Genomic DNA, 25389 nt, shown 5'->3' with positions numbered 1-25389 from the left:
AACAACATGCTATGAGAAAGCTGCATGAGGGGTGGAGCAGGGGGAAGACGTGACACCTGAGCTGAAAGGGCAGCAGGCAGATTGGGAAGCAGGAGCTAGCAGAGAATATTCAGGGAAGGACCGGCAGCTTGACTGAGTGCAGCTGTGAAGGGGCAGAGCGGTAACAGGAATAGGGAGAGAAGTAGATAGAACCAGCTCCCAAAGGAGTCTGTATGCCTCCCAAAACTGAGGAACCAGCCAAACTCTTTAGATTCACTGTTAGACTCGAGCAGCAGATAGAGGAGGGGGTGGAGAGGACAGCACAAAAATAACCAGGAGGAGCATCGTTTGTGTCCTCCCGTTTCACCGCAGGGATGGCCAAACAGAGGCCTGCCTGCGTAGTCTACCTCCCACTGCAAGGCCTGTGCAGACATCATCAGTTGAACACACACTCCCCTGAGCCTGAACGTGGCCTGGAAAATCCTTCTCGGTTCAGCGCTCCAGACGGCTACCTACTATCATTAGAGCCACCCTGGGGCTAAACTACAAGCCCCCCGAGAGCAGGAACTTTGTCTGCTTTGCATCACAGCTGTATCCTCAGTTCTTGGCCTGGCATCTAAGGCACAGCAGCCGCTCAGTAAGTCTTTCTTAAATGGAACTGAATCCGTCTTTTTCTACCTGCCTTCATTAATCACTCAGCCTGACCCCCACCTCCTCCCACCACTGTGGGCACCTGTGTCTCACATCGTTTAGCTCTGGGATATGGCACTCAGGCTCTGCACCTTCCCCAACATCTCCTGAAGGTCTCAGGAGGGGCTGGCTGAGTAATATAATCAACAATTTGGGTCAAGATGTGAATGGAATGGCTGATAACGCTCACCACCTTCAGAGAGCAGCTGCATTTTCAAAGCAGATGAAGGGACAGGAGTTATGCAGACTTTCTGACATCCCTGGGGGGTCTGGGGCAGATACCTTTGAGCTTTTCACAGTACCCTCTCTTCCAAATCAGAACACCAGACCTCTTGGTACAGGCCTTTCCCGAGAATCTTTCCAAAGCAAACGCATTCAAGAATGTAAGCCAACAGAGCTCCCTGCTCTGAGGAACTCCATACCTGCTGGGATCGCCTCTTCTGAGTATACTGTAACCACAATTTGAAACACTTGCGTAGCAATGTTATTCTGAAATGAAACACATAACACCAAGGTAACTGCCCTCCCACTTTCAGGTTTCAGGTTTTCAGAATTTTGTTTTGATTTTAAGGAAGGTAAATCTGGGCATAGGTACATCTTGAGCGGTAAAGGCACCCCAGGGGTTTCATTCTAAGGGAAATAAGAACCTGTTTTCTGTCATGAAATCTGCCAAACCCCCACCCCGACTTTGGACTGTGGCTTGCCCCCAAAATTTGACAACTTTCTTGTAAAGGTAATTAGACCACCAAGCACAGTGTCTCTGGAACTCAGGTAATATGTATGAAATCCCCCAAATATCCTGAATTTTCTGATTTTACGGCCAAACTCTGGGGCCTGTTTAGGACCACCTGGGTCTGTGACATGCTTTCACACAGTGATACTGAGAGTGAGAACCACATTCAGCTTTGTAAACCAGGATTTAGAATAATGATACATCCTGACAACTCCAAATTGACTCAGTTAAATATTGTGATTCTCACTGACTCATTAAAAAGTGCCCCAAAATCATACCTATAACTATGCAAAATAAGTTAATTATACTCTTGGGAGAGGGTTTATCGAACATTTCTTTTCTTTCTTTCTTTCTTTTTTTAATTTTATTTTTGGCTGCATTGTGTCCCCGTTGCTATGTGCGGGCTTTCTCTAGTTACTGCGAGCAGGGCCCTCTCTTCATTGTGGTGCTCTGGCTTCTCATTGCGGTGGCTTCTCTTGTTGCGGAGCTCAGGCTCTAGGCGCATGGGCTTCAGTAGCTGTGGCCCGCGGGATCAGTAGCTGTGGCTCGCGGGCTCTAGACCGCAGGCTCAGCAGTTGTGGCTTACGGGCCCATGCTCTGAGGCATGTGGGATCTTCCCGGACCAGGGCCTGAACCCGTGACCCCTGCATTGGCAGGCAGATTCCCAACCACTGCGCCACCAGGGAAGCACTATCGAACATTTCTTGCAGCAAGAAAGTGAATAGTGGTTCCCTCTGAATAGTAAGACGAATGGGTCGAAGGAAGGGGTCCAGGCATACTTTATTTTTAACTTTCTACTTCTTTCCTATACATTCTGAGTTTTTCTTGTGGACATGTGGTGCTTTTATTTATTTTAACTGAATGATTAACTCTAAAAAATTGAGGACACACTCTACACCCTCCAAGACCAAGCCACAAACACCCACTTGCCTGGGCCGTCTCTGTAACACTATCAGTGCCTACATTCCAAGATGGAACGTCACTAACATCTGAAAACTGAGGCAGTGGTAGCCGAGCACCAGCACAAACATCCTCATTCTACCTCCCATCCCATCAACCAAAAGGAAAAGGCAAGCTCAGGAACACTGGCTTACAGCAGGGCCTTTCTCAATCTGCCGCAGTAACACTGAGGGTGATGATGACTCCTGGAGACCAGCCAGTCAGTCACAACGGGCCCCTGGGGAGCCTGAAGGCCACAGTCCCTACCTGTAGTGGTCCCAGGCAGCACACAGGAAGGGGAGCTGCTCACTTTCCTCCCTCTGTTCAATCTGAGACTGCCAGAGGTTCCAGAACCTGTGCAGTAGCTGCAGCAAAACAGGAAGGAAACAGAAGTTGATTAAGGCAAAAGGTAAAATGATCTCTCTTGACCCATTAGTTAGCAAATCTGTAACTCCAGAAGACTGTAAGCTCCCCCAAAGCAGTAATTACCTCAATTTGGAGCACCCAACATATAAAAGATTTGCAAAATAATTATGGCCAAGCAATATGGAATTATTCTGGGCCAACATAAAAGGCAAAAAGCTGGATCTACCAAATCTATGTAAATCAGAATGAAGAAGGTATTCCTAATCTGGGCCTCATGGAAGACAAAGCCATTTTAGAAGTTAAAACTGATCTTATCACCTACCACTGCCTATAAAGTAGTCTTGCCAAAAAGTGTTTAACTTCAATCTAATCAAGCCCTTAGATCTAACTTCTGGTTTATAAGAGCTACACAGGAAAAAGGAAAATCAAATGACGTCAGAATGAAACAGAAAATTGGAGAATATGGAAGACTGTACAAAATAACTGGCATTCCTTTTCAAAAGGTTGTTATTAAGAAAGATAGTGTACATTATGCTAAGCGAAATAAGCCAATCACAAAAGGGCAAATACTGTAAATATGAGGTACCTAGAACAGTCAAATTCAAAGAGACAGAAAGGAGAATGGTGGTTGCCAGGGGCTGGGGGAGGAGAAGGAGAATGGGAGTTATTGTTTAATTCACAGAGTTTCAGTTTTGCAAGATGAAAGAGGTTCTGGACATGGATAATGGTGATGGTTGCACAATAATGTGAATGTACTTAACGCCACTGAACTGTACACTTAAAAACGGTTAAGATGATAAATTCTGTGTATTTTACAATTAAAAAATAAACATGTTAAACAAAAGAAGTGGGGGTGGGGGGACTGTTATTGATTAAGAGTCTTAAGAGACATAACCAAATGTAGAGTGAGCCATCAATCCTTAATTGAATTCTGGTTTTAATAAAACAGCTATAAAGACATTTTGGGGGCAACTGGGGAAATTTGAATATGGGTTGGGTATTGGTTAATATTAGAGCATTACTGTTCATTTTGTTAGGGATGATAATGATACTGTGGTTATGCAGGAAAATGTTCTTACTTTTGGGCAATACATACTGAAATGTTTAGGTGTAAAAGTGTCATAATGTCTGTAATTTACTTTGAAATGATTTGGGGAAAAAAAGCAAATATTAACAATTGTTGAATTTAGATGGTAAAATAGAGGTTTATTACACTATTCTTTATATTTTTCTGTATGCTTGAACATTTTTACAATTAGAATGCCCCTTTCTCCTACACTCAGAAACACAATCTACAGGTGGAGATAGAATGTTTGTTGCCCTCAGGTAAATTTAACCACTAAAGACAACAGACTCACAGTGCAAACATAACCAAAGCCTCCTGGAATGCAAGACTTAAAGTGTATTCCCTAGGTCAAGGTTGGAATCCACAGTCCCTGACCTCTGATTCAACTATCAATTTTTTTAGCAAACAGATAAAAAAATGGGATTAAACAAGAGAAGAATAAGAGTTTCTCTAGCCTCTGGCATAGATTACTAAAGAAAATGGACACTAAGGATTTGGCGTCTAAAGGTCTGAACAAACCTCTAAGCACAAAGGTTAAAAGAAAAAGAGAATGGCCATCAGAAGAGGTGCCTTGATACAGAAGAGGACTCTCACCGTGACATCATGTTGCTGGTGAGCAAGATTCTTTCTTATTCGTTGGAGATGGGCATGGGCCACATTGTCTTTTAGGGCTCTAAAGCAAAAATGCTGTGAAAAGAAGAATGGACACAAATCAGTGGTGTGTCTGTAACAATAAGAGCAATGCCCAAGAGGGTGGCAAGAAGCTCAGTAGTAGCTGTTCACAGCTGCTCCCATGTCCCAGAGAGTGTTTCTCTGTTTTGAGATTCAATTGAGAGCCTGATACAAGCCAGCCTGCACAGTAGACACTTAATAAATAGCTGTGGGACCACTCCCTGCAGTCCACAGATACTGCACAGGAACAAACACACCCGCACCTCTGACCAGGAGAGGTCCCTGTGACCCAGATGGAAACACCAGACAAAGGTCAAAACATCAACTCTGCCTCTCAGAAAAGAGACAGACTTCCAGCCTATGGTGGGTTTTTTTTTTTTTTTTTTTGCCATGTGGGGTCAATGTGTATGCTTACACAATTATAAATGCAGTTTTGTAAGAGTAAAATAGAAGGGAGAGAAGGAATTTTGAGAGAAGGTGACTGGTGGTGGGGGTGGGGGTGGGGTAGAGGCAGGACATGCTGGCCTGGCTCCAGCTCTGTCAAAAATGCCTCATGTGTGACTAAGCAAAGCACATTCCCCCACAGCCTGGCTTCAGTTTTCTGAGACAGAAGTGAAGCAACTAGGGCTTTTCATATCGTGCTCTGCGGACCCCCAGAGGCTCCTGAAAGTGTTCGGATGCCACCTCATGTGGTGAGGGTGGGGAAGAGCAGCCGGTAGAACAGACACTACTCCCCAGACCTAGCTTTGTCCCACAGCATCTCTACTTTGATTGATTTCGAAGACTAGGTTTCCACCACTTAAAAAGGGGGTCTGCCATGTAGAACACCCCAGGACTAGATCACTTCTAAGGCTCCTTTGCAGCCCCAAAACCCTCTGATCCCACACCATCACCATCTCTGATCCAAAATGAAAATAGGGACATGACAATGAAGGGAGGCTTCATGATGGAAGCCATCCACACAACCAGATGCACTTAAGGAGCATGACGTGGGCCAGGTCCCCCAGGAATGGCTGCCTGAGCGAGGCTGTAGCGCCCTTACCAGCAAGCCTCGCCTGTGGTGCTCTTCTGCCACCTTCCGCCGCACAGCTGTCTCTGCGCACAGCAGCACGTCTACCAGAGTTAAGGCTTCTTGTCTCAACAAGGTCCCACCCCAGCCCAGAGTGATACTAGTGACCCATCTGAAGGGTCCCGGCTGCAGGAGATGATGGGCATGCCAGGTGGGCTGGTGTCCGCCTCTGTCTCCCCCTGACAACCCAGGGAAGAAAGAACTAAGGGGAACCATGTGAGTTACTTATCTGCCTTTCACCCCTCTCATGCCCATTTCATGAGAGGCAAAAATAGTTGAGATAAACTGCCACCAGTTTGAGTAAACATTTCAAAATCTAAGCAGAACCTGCTCCAAGTTCTCCTGCATTCTGTTTTGGCATCACAATCCAGTCAGAAGTTTGTGCTAAAAACCTTGGAGTTATTTTCAAACCTTTTCTCCTCCCACCCCTTCCATCTTCTCAACTGCCAAGTCCATCTGCTGCCCCCCTAGGTCTCCCCAGTTCTGTCCCCATCCCCAGCACCATGCAGTACACTTGACTTGGTCCCCCTGTGCCAGCTTTGTTGCTACCATCGAGCTTTAGCCTTTCTAAAGTACAGATCTGCTGCATCACTTCTCTTCTCAAAAACCTGCAGAGGATCCCCAGCGCCACTGGGATTAAGCCCAAATTCCTGACCACCGCACACAAGGGCCCTACAATCCGGTCCCCAGCCTGCACCTACCTGCCCTCCATACCCCCACAACTCACTGCAGACCCCAGTCATCACCCCTGGCTGCTCTTCCTCACCTACACCTGCGTAAATGCCACTCCTTACACCTGAACCACCCTTCCCAACCTCCCTGTTGGGAGAACGTGTCATCCCCCAAGGCTTAAATTCAGCTCAAACATCACCTCCTCGGCTAGATCTCCACAGTAGCCCTAGCAGGACTTGATACAAACTTTTATGATAGCACTTATCACGCCACATTACAAAGACTGGTTTTCATGTCTACTTTCCCCACTAGACAATGAGCTACTGTTAGTCTCTAAGTTTCCCTGTATTCCAGAATTTAGGCAGGAGTTTAAAACAAAGCAAGAGTTCAGTGAACAAATAAAAGTGTGGGTGAACACCCAAGGCGGTCCAAATCCCACACCTGGGCACGTATTGCAGCAGGGGCAGTGATTAAGAAGGTGCACTGGAGTCAAAAGCATGGCTCTGCCAATGAGTTTGAAAATCACTTAGCACCCCCCAACCTGTTTCCTCATCTGTAAAATGGAGATGGTGAGACCTACTCCACAGGGTTGCTATGAGGATTAATGAGATAATGCAAAATGTCTGCACACAGTAAACAGCTCAATGAATGGAAGCTAGGATCATAATGACAGGGCCACCAAGGACAGATGGCTTTCTGAAAAAGCAATGAAATGAAACAAATCTGAAACAGAAATGAAATGAAGCAGAAATGGCTGTGGCTATTTCTACCATCTAATGGGTAGAAAAAAGCAATGAAATGATAACAAAATCAGGGCAGTGGCAATGCCTCTGAGGGGGAGGAAAGGGAATGTAGTCAGGGAGGAGCAGACTGGGGTATGAGCAATGTTCTAATTTTTTGAGTTGTACTCATTTTACCATTATTCTTTAGACTATAAATGTTTGTTATATGCACTTTTTTGTATGAATATTCCCAAAATGAAACAAAATATTTTAAAAAGAAGTCAACAGAGATCCAAACTGTCTTAAACTGCTGGGTAACTACTTCCTATGTATCTCCTGACTTGTCTTATAGGCTGGTGAGCTCTTGCTGTTCTTGCTGTACAGACAGGGCTGGGTGGTGCAAAGGATACAGAGTTTCCAGTGAATAAAGGCCCTCCGCAGCACCATCCTCCTGGCCAGCCCCTCTACCCGCTCGTGGTGGATGTACAAGCTCTCCCTCCGCTTCCAGGCCCACCGCCAATCACAGAAGTGTGTCTGGAGCACAATGACGCAGTGGAATCCCTCAGCCATCTCTGCAACAGAGAAAATAGCTTAAGTGCTGCCCCCTCAAGGTTGGGCGATGAGCTGGAAGCACCTTTAAGACAGGATGAAACCCACTACTGGCAGGCATCAGGGCTTCAAGGCTGCTTGAAGAACGTTAGAATAAAAGGTGTTTTCTTGTTTTTTTTTTTTTTGGCCGTGCCATGCAGCATGTGGGATCTTAGTTCCCCCACCAGGGATCAAACCCATGCCCCCTGCACTGGAAGCGTGAGTCTTAACCACTGGACTGCCAGGGAAGTCCCAGAATAAAAGGTTTTTAAACACGGGAGGAATCCCTTAGCTATCAGTATATCTCTTCTCTCCCAGGAAAGAGAAAAGGGTTCTATCAAAGGGCTGAGGCGCCTAGTTAGCTACTGAGGAGCAGTAATGGCGACTGCTGCTTTCAAAGAAGACTCCATTTCACTTTTGCCTCTTTATCAGTGTTTCCCGGATGGGATTTCAGGGTCTGAGTCAATGACACACAACTTGGTCAACATGCTGTCAAAGGCTTTTGTGAGCTTTCAGCCAGGCTACTACAGGCTGCCAGCTCCATCTCCTTTTAAGACTAATTAGCAACTGGCCTGATGAGCATAAGTCCAGCAAGTGGAAGGGAACTGGTCCTGGAATGAGAATGCCGTAACCGGAGGCATGGTAGTCGGCAGCTCATCATTAAATAGCTTCATGCCTTCAACTTCCAGGCTTGGGCAACCAGACAGGTGGCCCCCCGTCACTATTTTCACACGGACACATTCCCTCTCCCAAGAGACAGTGTAGGCAGCCTAGGAGGTCCCACAGGGAGGCCTAGGGTAAGCAGGAGAGCCTAACCCTGCGGCCAGCACAGTGTTCAACTCACTTCTCTGTGGGCTCAAGAAACTGAAGTACAAAAAGTACCTACGATCATGACCTATTTATCATTACTTCTGACCTCTCTCGAGGAAACAAAGCCATCAGAATAGTGTTCAGAAGCTCAACATCATAAATCCCATGCATCTGCATAACTGAGGATAAACAACCCAAATATCTATTAATACAAGAATGGCTAGGGACTTCCCTGGCGATCCAGTGGTTAGGATTCTGCGCTTCCACTGCATGGGGCATGGGTTCGATCCCTGGTCGGGGAACTAAGATCCTGCAAGATGCACAGCGAGGCCAAAAAAAAATTGCTAAGTAGATTAAGATAAGCCCCTCTCCTGTAAAATACAATCATTTAAAAACTAACATTTATTAAGAACACTTAAAGACACAGGAAAGTATTGATTAGTTGTGTGAAAAAAAAAAGCAAGATACAGCCTAGATGGGAGAGGAGTCTAGGGGAGAATGGATACATACATGTTTATGTATGGCTGAGTCTCTTTGCTGTGCACCTGAAACTATCACAACATTATTAATCGGATATACTCCAATATAAAATAAAAAGTTAAAAAAAAAGATACAAAATTGTATGTATCATACTAATCATAATAATCACAGTATTTATAGCATAATTAAAATCCTATTGAATTAAATATTGATTAAAAAACAGAAGGAAATATATTAACTGTGAATTGAGGATGATTTATCTTCCTCCTCAATCTCCTTTTTGAAAATCTGTGGTGTAACACGGTTACATCTCCCCTTAATAAGTTACCACCCTATTGGCGGTAACAGGTAACACTCTGACCAACCCTCTGTCCCTGGAGCCCAGGACTTCCTGCTTACCTTTCCGCTGCCTCTTCTCTCTGCGCACCTGTAGGTATTCCAGCCAGGCCCTCAGGGCTCTCCACTGTTGCCAGTGCTGATGGTGTTTCACTGCGGAGACCATCTTCTGCCTCTCCCTCCAGACATGCAGAAGCTGTTCCTGCCACTGTGACCAAGCCTGAAAACCAGAGAAAAGACAACAGTCAATGGAGGCAGGAAAACAGAGGTGAAGTACTGGTGAGGGAAAAGAGAAACACACACACTGGAAAGGCTAAAATTAGATACACACACAGGAAAGGCTAAAAAGGAGGGGAAATTCCCAAGGAGATCGTAAGTGATGGGAGTCTGGGGTGAAAAGATCTTTAAGAAGGGCATTCTCTGCTTCCAAAAAGTAATTTTGTTTTTGGATTAAGAAGGGGGAAAAAAAAGGACTAATAAAATCAATGCATATACAAGAAGCAGGGACAATCCAAGGGGTGATATATTTAATTCAGATTGGGGATAGGAGAGGAGGGTCTGCCTTTTCTTTCAAAGTGGGAGGAAGCCTACGGTCAAGAGGCCCTTTCTCAGGGACATTAGTCTCCAAGACGTGGACCTACAGAAACTGAGGGTCTACAGAAGGATTCCCTTAAGATTATCCATAAATGCACACCCTTGGGAAAGCCTTCGTGCACACTCAACAAAACGCATGCCCTACTTTGAAGGTGACTGTCATAGATGACTTGATACCTTCTCTTATACCTTTTTTTGGGGTTTTTTTTTTTTTTTTTGCGGTACGCGGGCCTCTCACTGTTGTGGCCTCTCCCGTTGCGGAGCACAGGCTCCGGGGCCATGGCTCACGGGTCCAGCCGCTCCGTGGCATGTGGGATCTTCCCAGACCGGGGCATGAACCCGTGTCCCCTGCATTGGCAGGCGGACTCTCAACCACTGCGCCACCAGGGAAGCCCCCCCCCCCCCGCCCCGCCATACCTTTTTAAACCTATAACACCTCTTCCCCTTTCCTTCCTCTCAGCTGAATACCATTTTTCCTATTTCACCAAGAAAATAAAAGCAATCAAAAGACAATTTTCTCAAGCTCCCACATGTCCCCCACCTGCCAACAGGCTCTGCCTTCTCTCCTGTTGCTCTGGATAAATTGTCCACTCTCCCATCACAGGTTACCCCTGCCATGTATACAGCCCATCTTCTCAAGTTTATCCCTCTGGCAATTCCCCCCACTCCCTTCTGCATCATCAGTTTCCACTCTCTACTAGATTTTTAAAATCAGCATTCGAGTGTGTTGTTATTTCTCCCTTAGGGGATGTGACAACCAAAAGCAATGGGTGACCTTTGATTGTACCCTGCACCTGACACTAAAAGAGCAACAATATACAGCTGCAATACGAACTGTATTCTAGATATTACTATATCAACATTACATTTCTTAGATATGACAGTGATATTGTGGTTATACAGAAGAACATCCTTATTTTTAGGAGATAAGAGCTTAAGTATTTAGGGTAAACTTTATGTCTGCAACTTTAAAGCAACTCAGAAAATGTAAAAAATATACTGATACACTTGAGAGAGAGCAAATGTGGAAAGATGTTAAGGATGGGTTAAACTAGTGAAGAGAACCCAGAATCCACCTTTTCTGTGATTTGGTATTTGTCAAAATTAAAAAGTTGGGGATGAAAGATTATTGTCACACAAATACTTCCTGAAGGGAATAAATCAGTGATCCTCAAACCAACCACCGAACACCCCTCTCTAGACCACTATGCCACCCAGCTAACACCCAAGTGCTTTCCTTTCCAAACTCTTCAAAAGGGCTCTCTACCTTTCTCATTTCTCGTCTAAGCTGGTTTTCTTGAATCCTCTCTCCATCGGGTTCACTGAAGCCACTCTTATCAAGGGCATCAATGACCTCCACGTGGCTCAATCCGAAGGCCAAATCTCAGTCCTCACCTGCCCTGGCCTGCCAGAAGCATGTGACACAGCTCATCACACCCGTCTCCACCTGGCTTCCAGTATACCTTGGCCTCTCCTCTGTTCCTGCCGCTGATTCCCATCACTTCACCGGACAGGCTCAGTTCCACTGGCTATACCCATTCCCTTTGTGCTTTTACCTAGTCTCATGGCTCTAAATGTCATCTGCATGCTGAGGACTCCCAACTTTACATCTCAGGTCTGGACTCATCCTCAAGACTCCACACATATATCCAGCTGCCTCCCTGACACCCCCTCGTGGACATTTGGAAGGCCCATCAGGCTGAAGATACCGAGTTCAGAATGGAGCTCCTCCTAATCTTTCCCTACAAATCTGCCTCTCCCTCCAACACCCCCATTTCAGTAAATAGCAACTCCATTGTTCCAATTACTTAGGCCAAAAACCTGGGAGTCCTCTTAGACTTTTTCTCTAACACTTCACATCTTAACTATCCACTAGCAAATCCTGTCGGCAATACCTTCAAAACATACGCAGAATCCAAAACCATCTTCCTATCATCCTTGTCCAGAATCTCTCCTGGAACTTTGTAATCGCTTCCTAACTGTCCTCCCTGCTTTTATCCTTGATTTTCTGAGGTCTGTTCTTAACACAACAGCCAGAATTGTACTTTCTCATTTGTTGTGGTTATGTCACTTAAATCTCTCCATCTTATATGACAATTTCCCTCCCTGCCTTTTTTCTCTTCACGCTACCAATTTGTTAGAGAAACCAGGTCATGTACGCTATAAACTGTCCCACGTTTTAGATTTGTCCGATTGTCTCCTCCAGATGTCTCTGACTTGTCCCTCTGATCCCTGTATTTCCCATGAACTGATAGTCAGATTCATGTTTGGCTTGGTGGGAGTCATGTTCAAATTTTAGGCAAGAACATGTCTCAAGTGCTGCTGGGTACTTCCTGTTACATCACATTGTGGTTGGCTGCCATAGTTTTAGCAATGCCAAGACTGTTCCAGTGGCTTCAGATGGCATTAATCTGATTCCTCCCTTATATTTCCCTGTTGTCTTTCCTCTGGGTGATTGCTGCCTAGATCCATTTTCTCACTGGGGTGGCAATTTTATAATTCTAATACTCCTGCGTTTATTAACTGAAATTCTATAAAGAAGCCTTACTCTCTCATTAACCCTCTCGTTTTTCAAAGATTAGTTTGTATAGGAAAGGCAGGATAAATGCTTGACTTTGGCCTTCATTAATTTCCAAAGAGTTGAATTAATGCTCTAACAACGCAAAATTGTGACCAATGAGTTTTTTCTCATTATGAATGCATGAATTTTTACATATTTGATATGTTTTCAATCCACGGCAGTCATTATTCTTTTTGATGCTCAAATTGTTCTATCTTAAGCCTATGGGAGTCCTTCTGACACAACCCCATTAACCTCTGTTAATTTCCTCATACTCCTGCACACTATCTCCTAGGCTTATGATGTCTATTTCCTGCTCTATACCTGGAATCAGCCATTTCTCCAAAAAGCCTCAGTTCCCTTTAGTGGGAAATAGAAGAGACCACAACTTGGGCACTGGGGATGCTAGAAGCAGTGCCAGTAACAAAGCATTTAAGTCTTTTCAGTAAATAGAGTTAGAAATTCACTATTTTAGGGGAAAAAAACCATGTGTCCATACTGATACTGACATTTCCAATTTCAGATAACAGGGCTTTTAATTTCTGATTTTGTACCTGTAATCTTTCCTTTTACACTGAAAATCATGCTTCCTAATGACACAGCCATAGTTATTTGCTTTATCTTACAACGTAGCTGTAACAGATTCAACCCAACAATCCAAACCTGTTACTTACAATAAGACCACTGAATGCAATTTTAGATCTCTTAGTAGTTCTCTGTGTCCTTAGAACACATCCCACTCGGGATGAACAGCCAAAATATTGTATTTTAAAGTAATTCTTTTCTCTTTGTAGTCATTGCTACAAACTTGGTATGTTTGTTTCAGCGTGTTCTAAAATCCTAGGGATTGGTTCTTTTCCTTTTTGATTAATTTTTTGTTTTTAATCATATCAAATACTTACATGGTTCCAAAGTTAAACCTATGTAACAAGGTAAATTCACAGAAGTACTTTGTTCCCTCCCTTCCCCCATAGGTAACCACTTTTCCTTAGTTTTTGGTTTATTTTTCCAGTTTCTTCTTGAAAACAGAAAACACACACACACACACACACACACACACACACTCTCCCTTTCTCTCATATCTCTCTCTCTCTCTCCCTTCCTTCCTCAAAAGGCAGCACACGATGAACCAGAGGGAGCCTGTTAAGAGGTGGGGTGTGATCACATCACTCCTCCTCTCAAAGCCAGCAGCTTCCCCCTCCCCTGGAAAAAGAGCCAAAGCCTTTATGGGCACAGCCTGCAGAGCCTTACTATTACATCTGCCTCCTTGTCACCTCATGGCCTAATCTTTCCTACTCTCCCTCTCACGCCCATCAATACATCACAAGCTACATCAAGCTCAAGGGTGGGGTGACTCAATATCACAAACATGACAATTTTCTCCAATCTAATGTAAAAAGTCAGTGTACTATAATAAAAAATCCTAGTAGGCTTTGTTGTGGAACTTGACGAGTTGATCCTAAAATTAATAAGAGTAAAGAACAACTGCCAAGACAATTTTTAAAAAGAACAAGAATAAAGAAGATCTCTTTCCACATATGAAAACTTAAGAGCTATACAGTAAGATCAGGAGTAGTAATGAACAGTTAGCATTTACTGAGGATTTACATACTCAAAGCATTGCTCTAAGCATATTACATGTATCACTACACTTAATCCTCAACAATCCTATGAGGTAGGTACCATTATTATTTACTTACAGATAAGAAATATAAGGTGGGGTGGTGGTGGGATGAATTGGGAGACTGGGATTGACATATATATACTAATATGTATAACCTGCTGTATAAAAAAAATAAAATTAAAAATAAAATGCAATAAAAACCAAAATGCAATATTAAAAAAAAAAGAAGTCTAAGGTACAGGGAGATTAGGTAACTCATTAAAAAAGGCACAAAGCTAATAGGTAATGGCAGCAGAATTTCCACCTGGGCAGTCTGACTAGAGAACCTTTGTTCTTTCCTACCTGCTTCATTAAATCATAATCAAAACAGTGTGTACTGGCTCAGAGATAGACAAATAGACCAATGGGATACAGAGCCCAGAATAGACCCATGAACAAATGGGACCTTGCTCTATAATGGAGGTGGACTAACAGTCAGTATAAAAAAGATAAAGGATGAACTAACCAGTAAACAGTGCTGCAGAAATTATCCATAAGGAAAATGACAAACTAAGACCCTGTTACACACAATTTATAAAATTAAACCCAAGATGGATTAAAGACCAAACCATAAGATACAAGAATTAGGTACACTGAAAATAAAAACACTTGTATGAAAAAAACCCCACCATAAACAAAGCAAAAAAACAACCTATGGACTAGAAGAAAATACTTGCAATGTACCTAATAGTCAAAAGGTTAGTAAGCAGAATGTATGACAATGTCCACAGAGCAGAAAAAGCCAAATAACCCAACAGAAAAAAAGGAGTGAGGGATAGTAACAAGCTGAAAAACAGAAACTCAAATGGCAAACAAGCGTCTGAAAAGATGCTGGGCTTCATTAGGAATCAGCGAAATGTAAATTAAAGCAACAAGGAATTACCACTTCAGACCTATCAAACTGGTGAAAATGACCAAGTCTGACAATGCAAAGTGCTGATGAGGCCAAAAGAAATGGGAACCGAAATTTTAGCACATAAACTGGCACAGCACTGGAGCAAATAGGTGATGCTTGATAAGGATGACGAGATGATACCCAAAGAAGTTTCACTTCCAGGAACAAGAGAAACTCAGACTCTTACACAGGGATCTGTGTTTAAGAGTGCTGTCTGCCACGTTGTTTGTAATTGTAAAAAACATAATCAGAAGGAATCAACAGTTCAGCAGCACTGAGCAGGTAAACTGAGCCTTATTCAGTACAAAGGCATATTATAGGTAGTTAACAGGTCTCTATGTATCAACATGGATAAACCTCAAAAATACACTGTTGCATTAAAAAAAAGCAAGCTGCAAAGTAAATGTACAGTATGACACCATTCATAAGTTTCCTAACAACACAAAGTCAGAACACTTATTCCTTTTTTTAAAAAATCATTTATTTATTTATGGCTGTGTTGGGTCTTCGTTTCTGTGCGAGGGCTTTCTCCAGTTGTGGCAAGCGGGGGCCCCTCTTCATCGCGGTGCGTGGGCCTCTCACCATCGCGGCCTCTCCTGCTGCGGAGCACAGGCTCCAGACGCGCAGGCTCAGTAGTTGTGGCTCACGGGCCTAGCTGCTCCGCGGCATGTGGGATCCTCCCAGACCAGGGCTCAAACCTGTGTCCCCTGCATTGGCAGGCAGACTCCCAACCACACCACCAGGGAAGCCCAGAACACTTATTCTTTATGTATATGTATGCACACATTTTTACAAGTGCAAAAGAACACAAGAAAATGGGGACTTCAGTATCAGGGTACAGGTTATCGCTAAGGAGGAAAGGTGGCAGAAGGAAGGAAGTGGGGGGCTTGAACTGTGAATTTAATTACATTAAATTCTGGGGCAAGTATGGAAAACGCTAACAACTTTTAAACCTGTATGTTGGGTACTTGGATATCTTTTAATATTTTTAATAAATGTTTTATATTTAATGTTTTTATTTTTGAAGTACATAATTTAATTTTTTAAAATTTCACATATCTCATGACGTCTGCCCTGCTTAGTTCAGAGGTGCTGTGAGGATTAAGAGGATGACTTAAATTTAAGTTCTTGGTAAATCATATGGTACTTATCAGACACAAGGATTTTATTTATAATCTGCACTATAAAATTTGCCTTAGAGTCTCATATAGTGTGGTCCATATCAGTGTTATCTTGATTGCTCACATTTTTCATTGGATTTGATTCTGAATGACTCTCGGCTGTCTTCTAAGTTAAATCCAACCTCAAACGACGAAAACCTGCTATCGCTAAAAATATTCATTCAAATATGTTGTTGCAAGGTTTGAAGGCAACAGTAAAAAAGGAATTCTAAAAGTGTTCTGAGCAATAGCAGCACCAGGAGAACGAGTTTATAGGCTCTCAAAGTGACTATCTGAAAGGGACGATAGCTGAAGTCCATCAGCGACAGAAAACCATCCTCAATATGTTCCTATGCTTCTGGCATTTTCACATTCATAGTTCCCTCTCCCTCCTGAGAGCACAAGTCTACTGAGGACAAGGCAGCATGATGGTTAAAAGAACAGCTCTGCACTTTTCAGGCTGCCTCAGTTCAAATACTGGCTCTGACCTTTGCTAGGTGCATGACCCTCATTTGAGTTATTTAACCTATAATAATACGGGATTTAAAAAGTAATTTTGAAAATTGAGATAACACATATAAAGCACTTAGTCCAGCACCTAGGACAGTAAGACCACAATAAATACTATTACTGCTCCTGCTGTTCTTGTTACCGTTACTATCACTGGCAAGAACTATGTCTATTTCCTTGCTACTGCTTCAGAAGACCTTAGGAGTTCAGAGGTCAGCAAATATTTTTCTTAAAGGGTCAAATAATACTTTTTTTAGGCTTTGCAGGCCACATGGTCTCTGTTGCAACTACTCAACTTTACCGTTGTAGCCTGAAAGCAGCTTAGACAATACATAAATGAACAGGTGTAACTGCGTCCCAATAAAACTTTATTTACAACAACAATCAGCTGGCCAAATCTGATCCATGGGCAAGTTTGCTGACCCCAATCTATGCTGTCTGCATATGATCTCCGTATACTGCATATTCTTCCATGGATGATACAAAATGTTGTCAGATTAAAAAGCTATTACTCCTACAGGGACTTCCCTGGTGGTGCAGTGGTTAAGAATCCGCCTGCCAATGCAGGGGACACAGGTTCAAGCCCTGGTCCGGGAAGATCCCACATGCCATGGAGCAACTAAGCACATGTGCCACGGCTACCGAGCCTGAGCTCTAGAGCCCACGAGCCACAACTACTGAGCCCATGTGCCACAACTACTGAAGCCTGCGTGCCTACAGCCTGTGCTCTGCAACAAGAGAAGCCACCACAATGAGAAGCCCGCTCACTGCAACGAAGAGTAGCCCCTGCTCGCTGCAACTAGAGAAAGCCTGTGCGCAAAAACAAAGACCCAACGCAGCCAAAAATAAATCAATAAATAAATGGAAAAAAGAAGTTATTACTCCTACAATATAGTAACACGCACTTCTTTTTCTCCTCCTCCCTGTTCTATTCTCTATGACTGACTTGGCAGCCCTATAAGTACCCAGGAGACACTAAAAAGTGACTGAAGTTCAGAAAGCTTATCAAAGGCCATAAAAAAGCTTCACCACAGCATACGTTTGGTACAGATGTTAAGCCTTTATAACTGACCAAAAGCTAGTGGCTTTCCCAAAAGGAGCTCTAAGAAATAAGCAAAATTATATGAAAAAGCCAGGTTTTCTTTTCAGTCTTAGTTTCTTTTCTGCCCTCGTTTTCTAATTTGCTGTAGGAAAAGAGTAATGAGGAAATAAAGAATATACTGCTGTTTCTTTAAACATATTTATAATTAATTCATAAATCCCGTTCCGGCTCCACAATTAACAGGAGCTCTCTAAAGATCACTGGAAATCACATCTAGCATATTCCTTCCAGCGGCCTCTGTCTGTTGAAGGGTCCAGCCTTCCAAGTTGCCTCGCACCCCACTTCCATCCCTTGAGCTGCAGGGAGGGCCCAGCAGAGAGGCAGCAGCATGATGGTCAGCTTTCTGTTTGGGAGTCTGACCCCACCTGCCCAAGCTCCCATTGTGGGTATGGTGCCTGACGACGTGGACAGAGGACACCAAAGCCCGAGTCTGCTGGACTCACCTGCAGCTGGAGGCTCCGGGCCCTGTGCTTCACAGCTGAGGCATGGAGGGCACGGCCCAGGTGAACCTGTCCCAGTTGCCGTCTCCACGTGCTCCACCACACCCTGTCAGAGAGCAAATCAAAGATGGGACCAGTCAGAGCGAGGCCAGCCAGAAAAGAGAAGGGCAGTGAGGGCTGGGCCTCAGACCCTGAGCTCAAGTCCCTCTCCCTAAACAGCCAAGAAACAGTCCTAGAGCTGCCAGTTAAGGGTTGGAAACGGATGGTTCCTAAGGTCAGATCCAGCCTTAGACACTACAGACACGCTGGAACTGAGCTTTTAAGACACTGCCATTTGGGACACCAGAGGACCACTGGGAACAATGCACAGTGGAATCAGTCCCATTATAAAGCAGCTCATTGCTACACACACCTGGCTTTCAGAGTGGACTAACTCACCCTCCGATGTGTGGACAATGCTGCTGAGATGCAGCGCAAGGCAGCAGTTAAGAGCATGAGCTTTGGCATCAGAGAGGTGGGTGGGTGAGCCCTAGTTCTGCTAATTACAACTTATACAGTAAGTCTCAGAAAGGCTGAGTAACTTGCCTGAGCTCATATATCTTAATCTGTGCAATAACAGTATTTCATAGTTTATGGTAAGGATTAAATGAGACACTTTACATTAAAAAATTAACACACACAGAAACTTAACACAGGGTTTTCTAGTAAGTACTCAATTAGTGTTACTTATGATTTGGTGAAAACCTGATCTCAATGTTGAACAAGTTATCAATAAATATTTATTAGGTATCAATTATGTTCAAAACATTGTTTTTGGGTTTTTTAAAAAATACTTATTTATTTGGCTGATTGAGTCTTAGTTGCGGCGCGCGAGCTTCTGTCTAGTTGTGGTGCGCAGGCTCCAGAGCGTGTGGTTTTAGTTGCCCCGCGGAATGTGGGATCTTAGTTCCCCAAGCAGGGATCAAACCCACGTCCCCTGCATTGGAAGGCAGATTCTTAACCACTGGACTACCAGGGAAATCCCCAAAACATTGTTTTAAGGTGGGTTTTTATGCTGGTTTTCCAGTAGCATAAAGCAAAGCTGAGGTAAAGTGAATGCTGCTGATCTGTAGGGCAATGGAGCACACTCACCACAAAGTACTCCGCTGTCTAAACTCCAGGGCAGTGGTCTGCATCCGAAGTTTGGTCCTACGAAAGACCACGTAGATCAACCAGGACTTCCAGGCCTGTCGCATCTTTTGTTTTGCATCTAGATGGCACCAAAGAGATTTTCAAAATGGGGCTGGGGGAGATGGATCACTCTGGGTTAAGACAAAAGTTCAAAAGCTCTGACATCCCTCCTTTGAATATCTAAATTGCTCCAGTCTTCTAGTGCCCTCTGCTGGAAAACTTGTGAAGCTCTACAAAATTAATAAGGATGCAGGATGTGAAGAATGGTTATATAAGTGATAACATTTACAAAACTTTTAAAGGAAAATCAGTGTACTGCACTGTTCAGAAATCTTTTATTTTAAAAGTCCTTTTTTTTAAAGTTATATTCTGCAATATGTACACATGAAATAACAGAGGAAGCAGAGAAGTGAATGTGGATATGGATATATGTGAGTCGATAATTATTGGAAGCTGGATGATGGGTACACGGAAGTTCATTATTCTACCTTTCCATTTTATAGATATTTTTAAATTTCCATAATATAAAGTTAAAGAAGTCATGTTATAAAATTTGCCGTTTGAAACAATAATTGTAAAGTAGAATAAGCAAGACAAAAGGAAAGGATACTATCTGTATCTGTTTGAGAAACAGAATAAGAAGGCCAGTAATGATCCTGGAGGAAAGAGAATTTACTAAATATGGGAGGCACAAAAGTCCATAGGTCTCCCTTTGTGGTAAATTCCATTTTCATTATGAAAGTCATCACTGACGACATAAGTTTCTTTTATTTTTAGAACACAAAGGAGAAAATAAAATTATGTAAAACATTTTGAGGACATTCTCCAAAATGTGGTCAGGATGACTAGAGCTATACTTTATATTTCATAGTTGTTGACAAGTCAAGTCAAAATATGAAAAAGAATTTAACATGCAGCTTCTCTGGGCCCACCTCAGACCCCATGAATCAGCACATCTCGGGCAACAAGGACTAGTATGGTGCTGTAGCTTAGAGTTTAGGCTCCTGAGTAAGATAAGCTGGGCCTGAGTACTGACCTTGTCACTGAGCTAAGTAACCTCACACCAGTCCCTCAGCTGCAAAATGGTGCTTCCCTTCAAGGTATGTTTGCAAAGAGTAAACGAGATTATCTATAAAAAGAAGAAAATAAATCCAAGGAGATAAAAGAAGAGGTACTTATAATATTCTGGGGAAAGAGATGAGGCTTAATCTCAGGCATTGGCAAAGAAAAGATGAGTGCAAGGGACACCTCAGGGAGGCATGTTTTAAGAGAAGATAACTAAATGCTGTTACGACGAAGCCATTCGTAAGGTTTCTTGCTTAGCTAGGAAAAGTAGGAAGAGCAGGTCTAAACGGGGAGCAGTGGACAAGCTTTACTGGGGACTTGCTGAGTTTGAGGTGCCTATAGGGCATTCATGTGAAATGGCTATGAGAAACAGCAGGCTGCATTATCATTTTGAAAGTTAGTGCCTTTTTTCCCTTAGGCTCCCCACATGGGTTTCTGGGTTCAACTCAAGGAATCAGACACTGACCAGAGCTAAACTGTCCACAAGATCACTAAGGGACAACCTGGACAAAGAAGATCAGAAGTAAGCACTGCAATGTGACACATGGCAGCAAGACAGACAACAGTCCCAAGTGCTGCGAGAGAAACACAGCCAGAACACTGCACCAGCAGGGCAGGAACAGCCAGTTCACACAAATCATGCTTAAGTGAGTGGTAGGTGCCAAAACCATGCCATATAGAGAAAACCATAGGGATATGATCACACAGGAGTTCCTGCTCAGAGACCACACATCCTAGAAAACAGGAAAGGGAATCGAACAAGTCTTCCCTTTGACTTGGAGTTATTCTCTCTCAGAGACAATGTACTCATCCTTCACAACAGCTTCTGAGCTTAATGGTGAGAAACTCAAAAGCTTTTCCACTAATCAAGTATAAGGCAAGGATGACCCCTCTCACTCCCTTTCAACATCATATTAGAAGTTCTAGCTAATGCAACTAGACAAAAGCAATAAAAGGTATACAGGTTGGGAAGGAAGAAATAAAACTGTCTTTGTTTGCAAATGACATGACTGTCTATGTAAAGAAGCCAAAAAGAATTGACAAAAAACTCCTGGAACTAATAAGCAATTCATAGCAAGGCTGCAGGATGCAAGGTTACTATACAAAAGTCAACTGACTTCCTATATACCAGCAATGAACAAGTGGATTTTGAAATTAAAAATACACCACCATTCACAGTAGCACTCAAAAAAATGAAATATTTAGGTATAAATCTAACAAAACATATATGAAATCTGTGTGAGGAAACTACAAAACTGTGATGAAAGACATAAAAGAAGAACTAAATAAACGGGGAGAGAGTCCATGTTCAGGATAGGAAGACTCAATATTGTCAAGATGTCAGTTCTTCCCAACCTGATTTACAGAGTCAATGCAACCCCAACCAAAATCCCAGCAAGTTATCCTGTGGATATCACAAAATGATTATAACATTTATATGGAGGCAAAAGACCTGGAATACCCAACACAATATTAAAGAAGGAGGCTGGAGGACTGATACGACCTGAGTTGAAGAATTACTATAAAGCTACAGTAACCAAAACAGCGTGATATTGACAAAAGAAGTGACAGATCAGTGGAACACAGCAGAGAGCCTGGCAACAGACACACATAAATATAGTCAACTTATCTTTGACGAAGGAGCAAAGGAATACAATGGAGCAAAGATAGTCTTTTTAACAAATGGTATAGGAACAACTGGACATCCACATGCAAAAAAGACACAGACCTTACACCCTTCATAAAAATTAACTCAAAATGGATCACAGACCTAAATGTAAAACACAAAACTATAAAACTTCTAGATGATAAAGTAAGAGAAAACCTAGATGACCCTGGGTATGGTGATGACTTTTTAGATACAACACCAAAGGCACCATCCATGAAAGAAAAGATTGATAAGCTGGACTTCATTAAAATTAAAAACTTCTGCTCTGCAGAAGACAATGTCAAGAGAATGAGAAGACAAGCCACAGAGTGGAAGAAAATATTTGCAAAAGACACATCTGACAAAGGATTATTACCCAAAATATACAAAGAACTCTTAAAACTCAACAAGAAAACAAACGATCCAATTAAAAATAGGCAAAAGAACTTAATCGACACCTCACCAAAGAAAATACACCCTAATGTAAACTATGGACTTTGAGTGATTATGATGTGTCAGTATAAGTTCACCAGCTGTAACAAATGTACCACACTGATGCGGGATGCTGATAATGGGAGAGGCTATGTATGTGTTGGGGAGTGGGTGTATGGGCAATTACTACCTTCCCCTCAACTTTGCTGTGAACCTAAAACTGCTCTTAAAAAATAAAATCTTAATAAAGGAAAAACAAGACAAATAAACGGAGGGATTTTCTTTAGACGTGTACTTCCTTTTCTCACCATGATCCTCGGCTCTCAGGTACCTGTTCCTCATCTCCCGCTGCTGATGCACGTAGGTCTTCCAGGTTTGGAACATCAGGTTATACAAGTAATATCTGAGGAGCCAAAAAAGCAAATAGCGTTTCTTTAAAACAAAATAACTCCTAATCCGACATACCCAGTCCGTTCTGTACTTAGGAGAAATTAACAGGAACACTTCTGACACAAAAAAGCCAATCTATATCCTAAGCTAAAATTGAAGCGTCGTTCTCCACACCTTATATTATTACCAAGGAAAAAAGATGTGAATTATCCTAGAATAACTTCACCTTCAGCACCCACAAAGCTGTGGCATTTGGAATGACAGTCATATCTCAATCATCCACACCATGTAAAACATAACCTCTCCTTTGCACTAAAACACAGTCAATGTTCTCCTTGTCTTTTCTGTCTCAATACATACATTATACACATTAAGTCTGTCAGTCCCAGGGCTTCCCTGGTGGCGCAGTGGTTAAGAATCCACCTGCCAATGCAGGGAACACAAGTTCAAGCCCTGGTCCAGGAAGATCCCACATGCCGCAGAGCAACTAAGCCTGTGCGCCACAACTACTGAGCCTGTGCTCCAGAGCCCGCAAGCCACAACTACTGAAGCCCACGCTCTGCAACAAGAGAATCCACTGCAATGAGAAGCCTGCACCGCAAGGAAGAGTAGCCCCTCCTCGCTGCAACTAGAGAAAGCCGCGCACAGCAAAGAACCAAAAGGCACCCAAAAAAAAAAAAAAAAAAAAGACTGTCAGTCCCTCCATATCTTCACTATCCCATTTCCTAAAACTTGATTTCATACTCTGTCAGCTTCTTAGAACGATTCAGCGATGTCTGTATTTATGGATATCTGAAATATCCATAAATCAGAAACCCTGCTCCGAAGAGCTTAAAGACATGATTATAATGAGTGAATACCATTTGAAAAAGACACAATGTATAAGACATACTAAGTTTTTACTTTAAAAAAGGTATAGGGCTTCCCTGGTGGCGCAGTGGTTGAGAGTCCGCCTGCTGATGCAGGGGACACGGTTTCATGCCCCAGTCCGGGAAGATCCCACATGCCGCGGAGCAGCTAGGCGCATGAGCCATGGCTGCTGAGCCTGCGCGTCCGGAGCCTGTGCTCCACAACGGGAGAGGTCACAACAGTGAGAGGCCCGTGTACCGCAAAATAAGATGTATAAAAATATGTATGTGATGTAATTCCCAATTTTTACTTTTTCTTCCACTTATCTTTGGGAATACAAATGTCAAAGATTAAGAGTTTCTTCTCTCTACTGCTAAAAAAATAAATTTTAAAAGTTCTTTCTATTTGTATTTTCTTAATGTTCTATATTGGGCATATATTTTCTCCCAATCAATACAAATTAAAACAACTTTATTATTTTAAAACACAGAATTAGAAATTATACAGAAGTGAGAGTCAGTGAGAAAAACATATTCAAATCATTAGCATGATCATTACATAATGATTACTTGAATTAGAGGGGTATCTCTGTGTATATGTGCTCACATGCACACAGTATTGTGTGCTTGGGCTTAATTTAGGACTTTGATCTTGCTTACTCTAAAAAGAATTTGAAAAAATACAGAAAATAATCCAAAACTCTTCTCGTTGCAAGGATGGTCCAACCTCCACAGACTCAATCAATGTGATACCTCACATAACAGAATGAAAGAAAAGAATCATATGATCATCAGTATCTCAATATAATAAAGGCCACATATGATAAGCCCACAGGTAACATCATGCTCAATGGAGAAAGGCTGAAAGCTTTTCCTCTAAAATCAGGAACAGGACAAAGGTGCCCACTCTCACCACTCCTACTTAACATAGTACTGGGAGTCCTAGCCAGAGCAATTGGGCAAAAAAAAAAAAAAGAAAGAAAAGGCATTGGAATTGGAAAGGAAGAAGTAAAACTGTCTTTATTTGCAGATGCCATGGTTTTACATACAGAAACTCCTAGAGACTCAACCAAAAAACTGTTAGATCTAATCAATGAACTCAGTAAAATCATAGGATATAAAATTAATGTAAAAAGCTAAGTAGCAATTCTATACAGTAACAACAAATTATCTGAAAAAGAGATAAATCAATCTCATTTACAATAGCATCAAAAATAACAAAATGCTTAGGAATAAATTTAACCAAGGAGGTGAAAGGTCTCTACTCTGAGAACTACAAGACATTAATGAAAGAAATCAAAGAAGACAAATAAATGGAAAGGTATTCCATGTTCATGAACTGGAAAAATATTGTTAAAATGTTAGTACTACCAAAAGCCAACTATAGACTCAATGTAATCCCTATCAAGATTCCAATGACATGTTTACAAAAGTAGAAAAAGCAATCCTAAAATTTATGTGGAACCACAAAAGACCCCAAACAGTCAAAGCAATCCAGAGAAAGAACAAAGCAGGAGGCATCACACTTCCTGTTTTCAAGCTATAGTATATTATGGCATGGGAATAAAAACAAAGAGACTAATGGAATAGAGTTGAGAGCCCCAAAATTAACCCAAGTATATACCGTCACCTAATATTTGACAAGGGAGCCAAGAATATTCAATGGAAAAAAGACAGTCTCTTCAATAAATGGTGCTGGGAAAACTGGATATTCACATGTAAAACAATGAAACTAGATTCATATCTAACACCACTCATTAACTAGAAATGGATTAAAGACTTAAATGCAA

General features: G+C 42.5%; 1 protein-coding gene across 6 annotated transcripts in view; it reads right to left on the bottom strand.

Moving 5' to 3' along the window:
* SFI1 (SFI1 centrin binding protein) overlaps window positions 1–25389 on the bottom strand; it is an 81407-nt gene that overhangs the window by 26305 nt on the left and 29713 nt on the right. For all 6 annotated transcript variants that reach the window (XM_089894765.1, XM_022551103.3, XM_022551095.3 and 3 more), the window contains 9 exons: window positions 22670–22764; window positions 19178–19295; window positions 18050–18152; window positions 9186–9342; window positions 7319–7480; window positions 5488–5558; window positions 4368–4460; window positions 2609–2706; window positions 1092–1158 (listed from right to left, as the gene is read on the bottom strand). In XM_089894765.1, the coding sequence (XP_089750891.1) occupies window positions 1092–1158; window positions 2609–2706; window positions 4368–4460; window positions 5488–5558; window positions 7319–7480; window positions 9186–9342; window positions 18050–18152; window positions 19178–19295; window positions 22670–22764 (964 nt within the window). The remainder of the gene's footprint in view (window positions 1–1091; window positions 1159–2608; window positions 2707–4367; window positions 4461–5487; window positions 5559–7318; window positions 7481–9185; window positions 9343–18049; window positions 18153–19177; window positions 19296–22669; window positions 22765–25389) is intronic.

This window comes from Delphinapterus leucas, chromosome 14, assembly GCF_059928025.1.
Source record: "Delphinapterus leucas isolate spDelLeu-1000000601 "Yukka" chromosome 14, BTC_Dleu_Yukka2, whole genome shotgun sequence".
NCBI classification, from domain to species: Eukaryota; Metazoa; Chordata; class Mammalia; order Artiodactyla; family Monodontidae; genus Delphinapterus; species Delphinapterus leucas.
The sequence above is the reverse complement of the archived record's forward strand: the minus strand, read 5'-3'. Positions and strand labels throughout refer to the sequence as shown.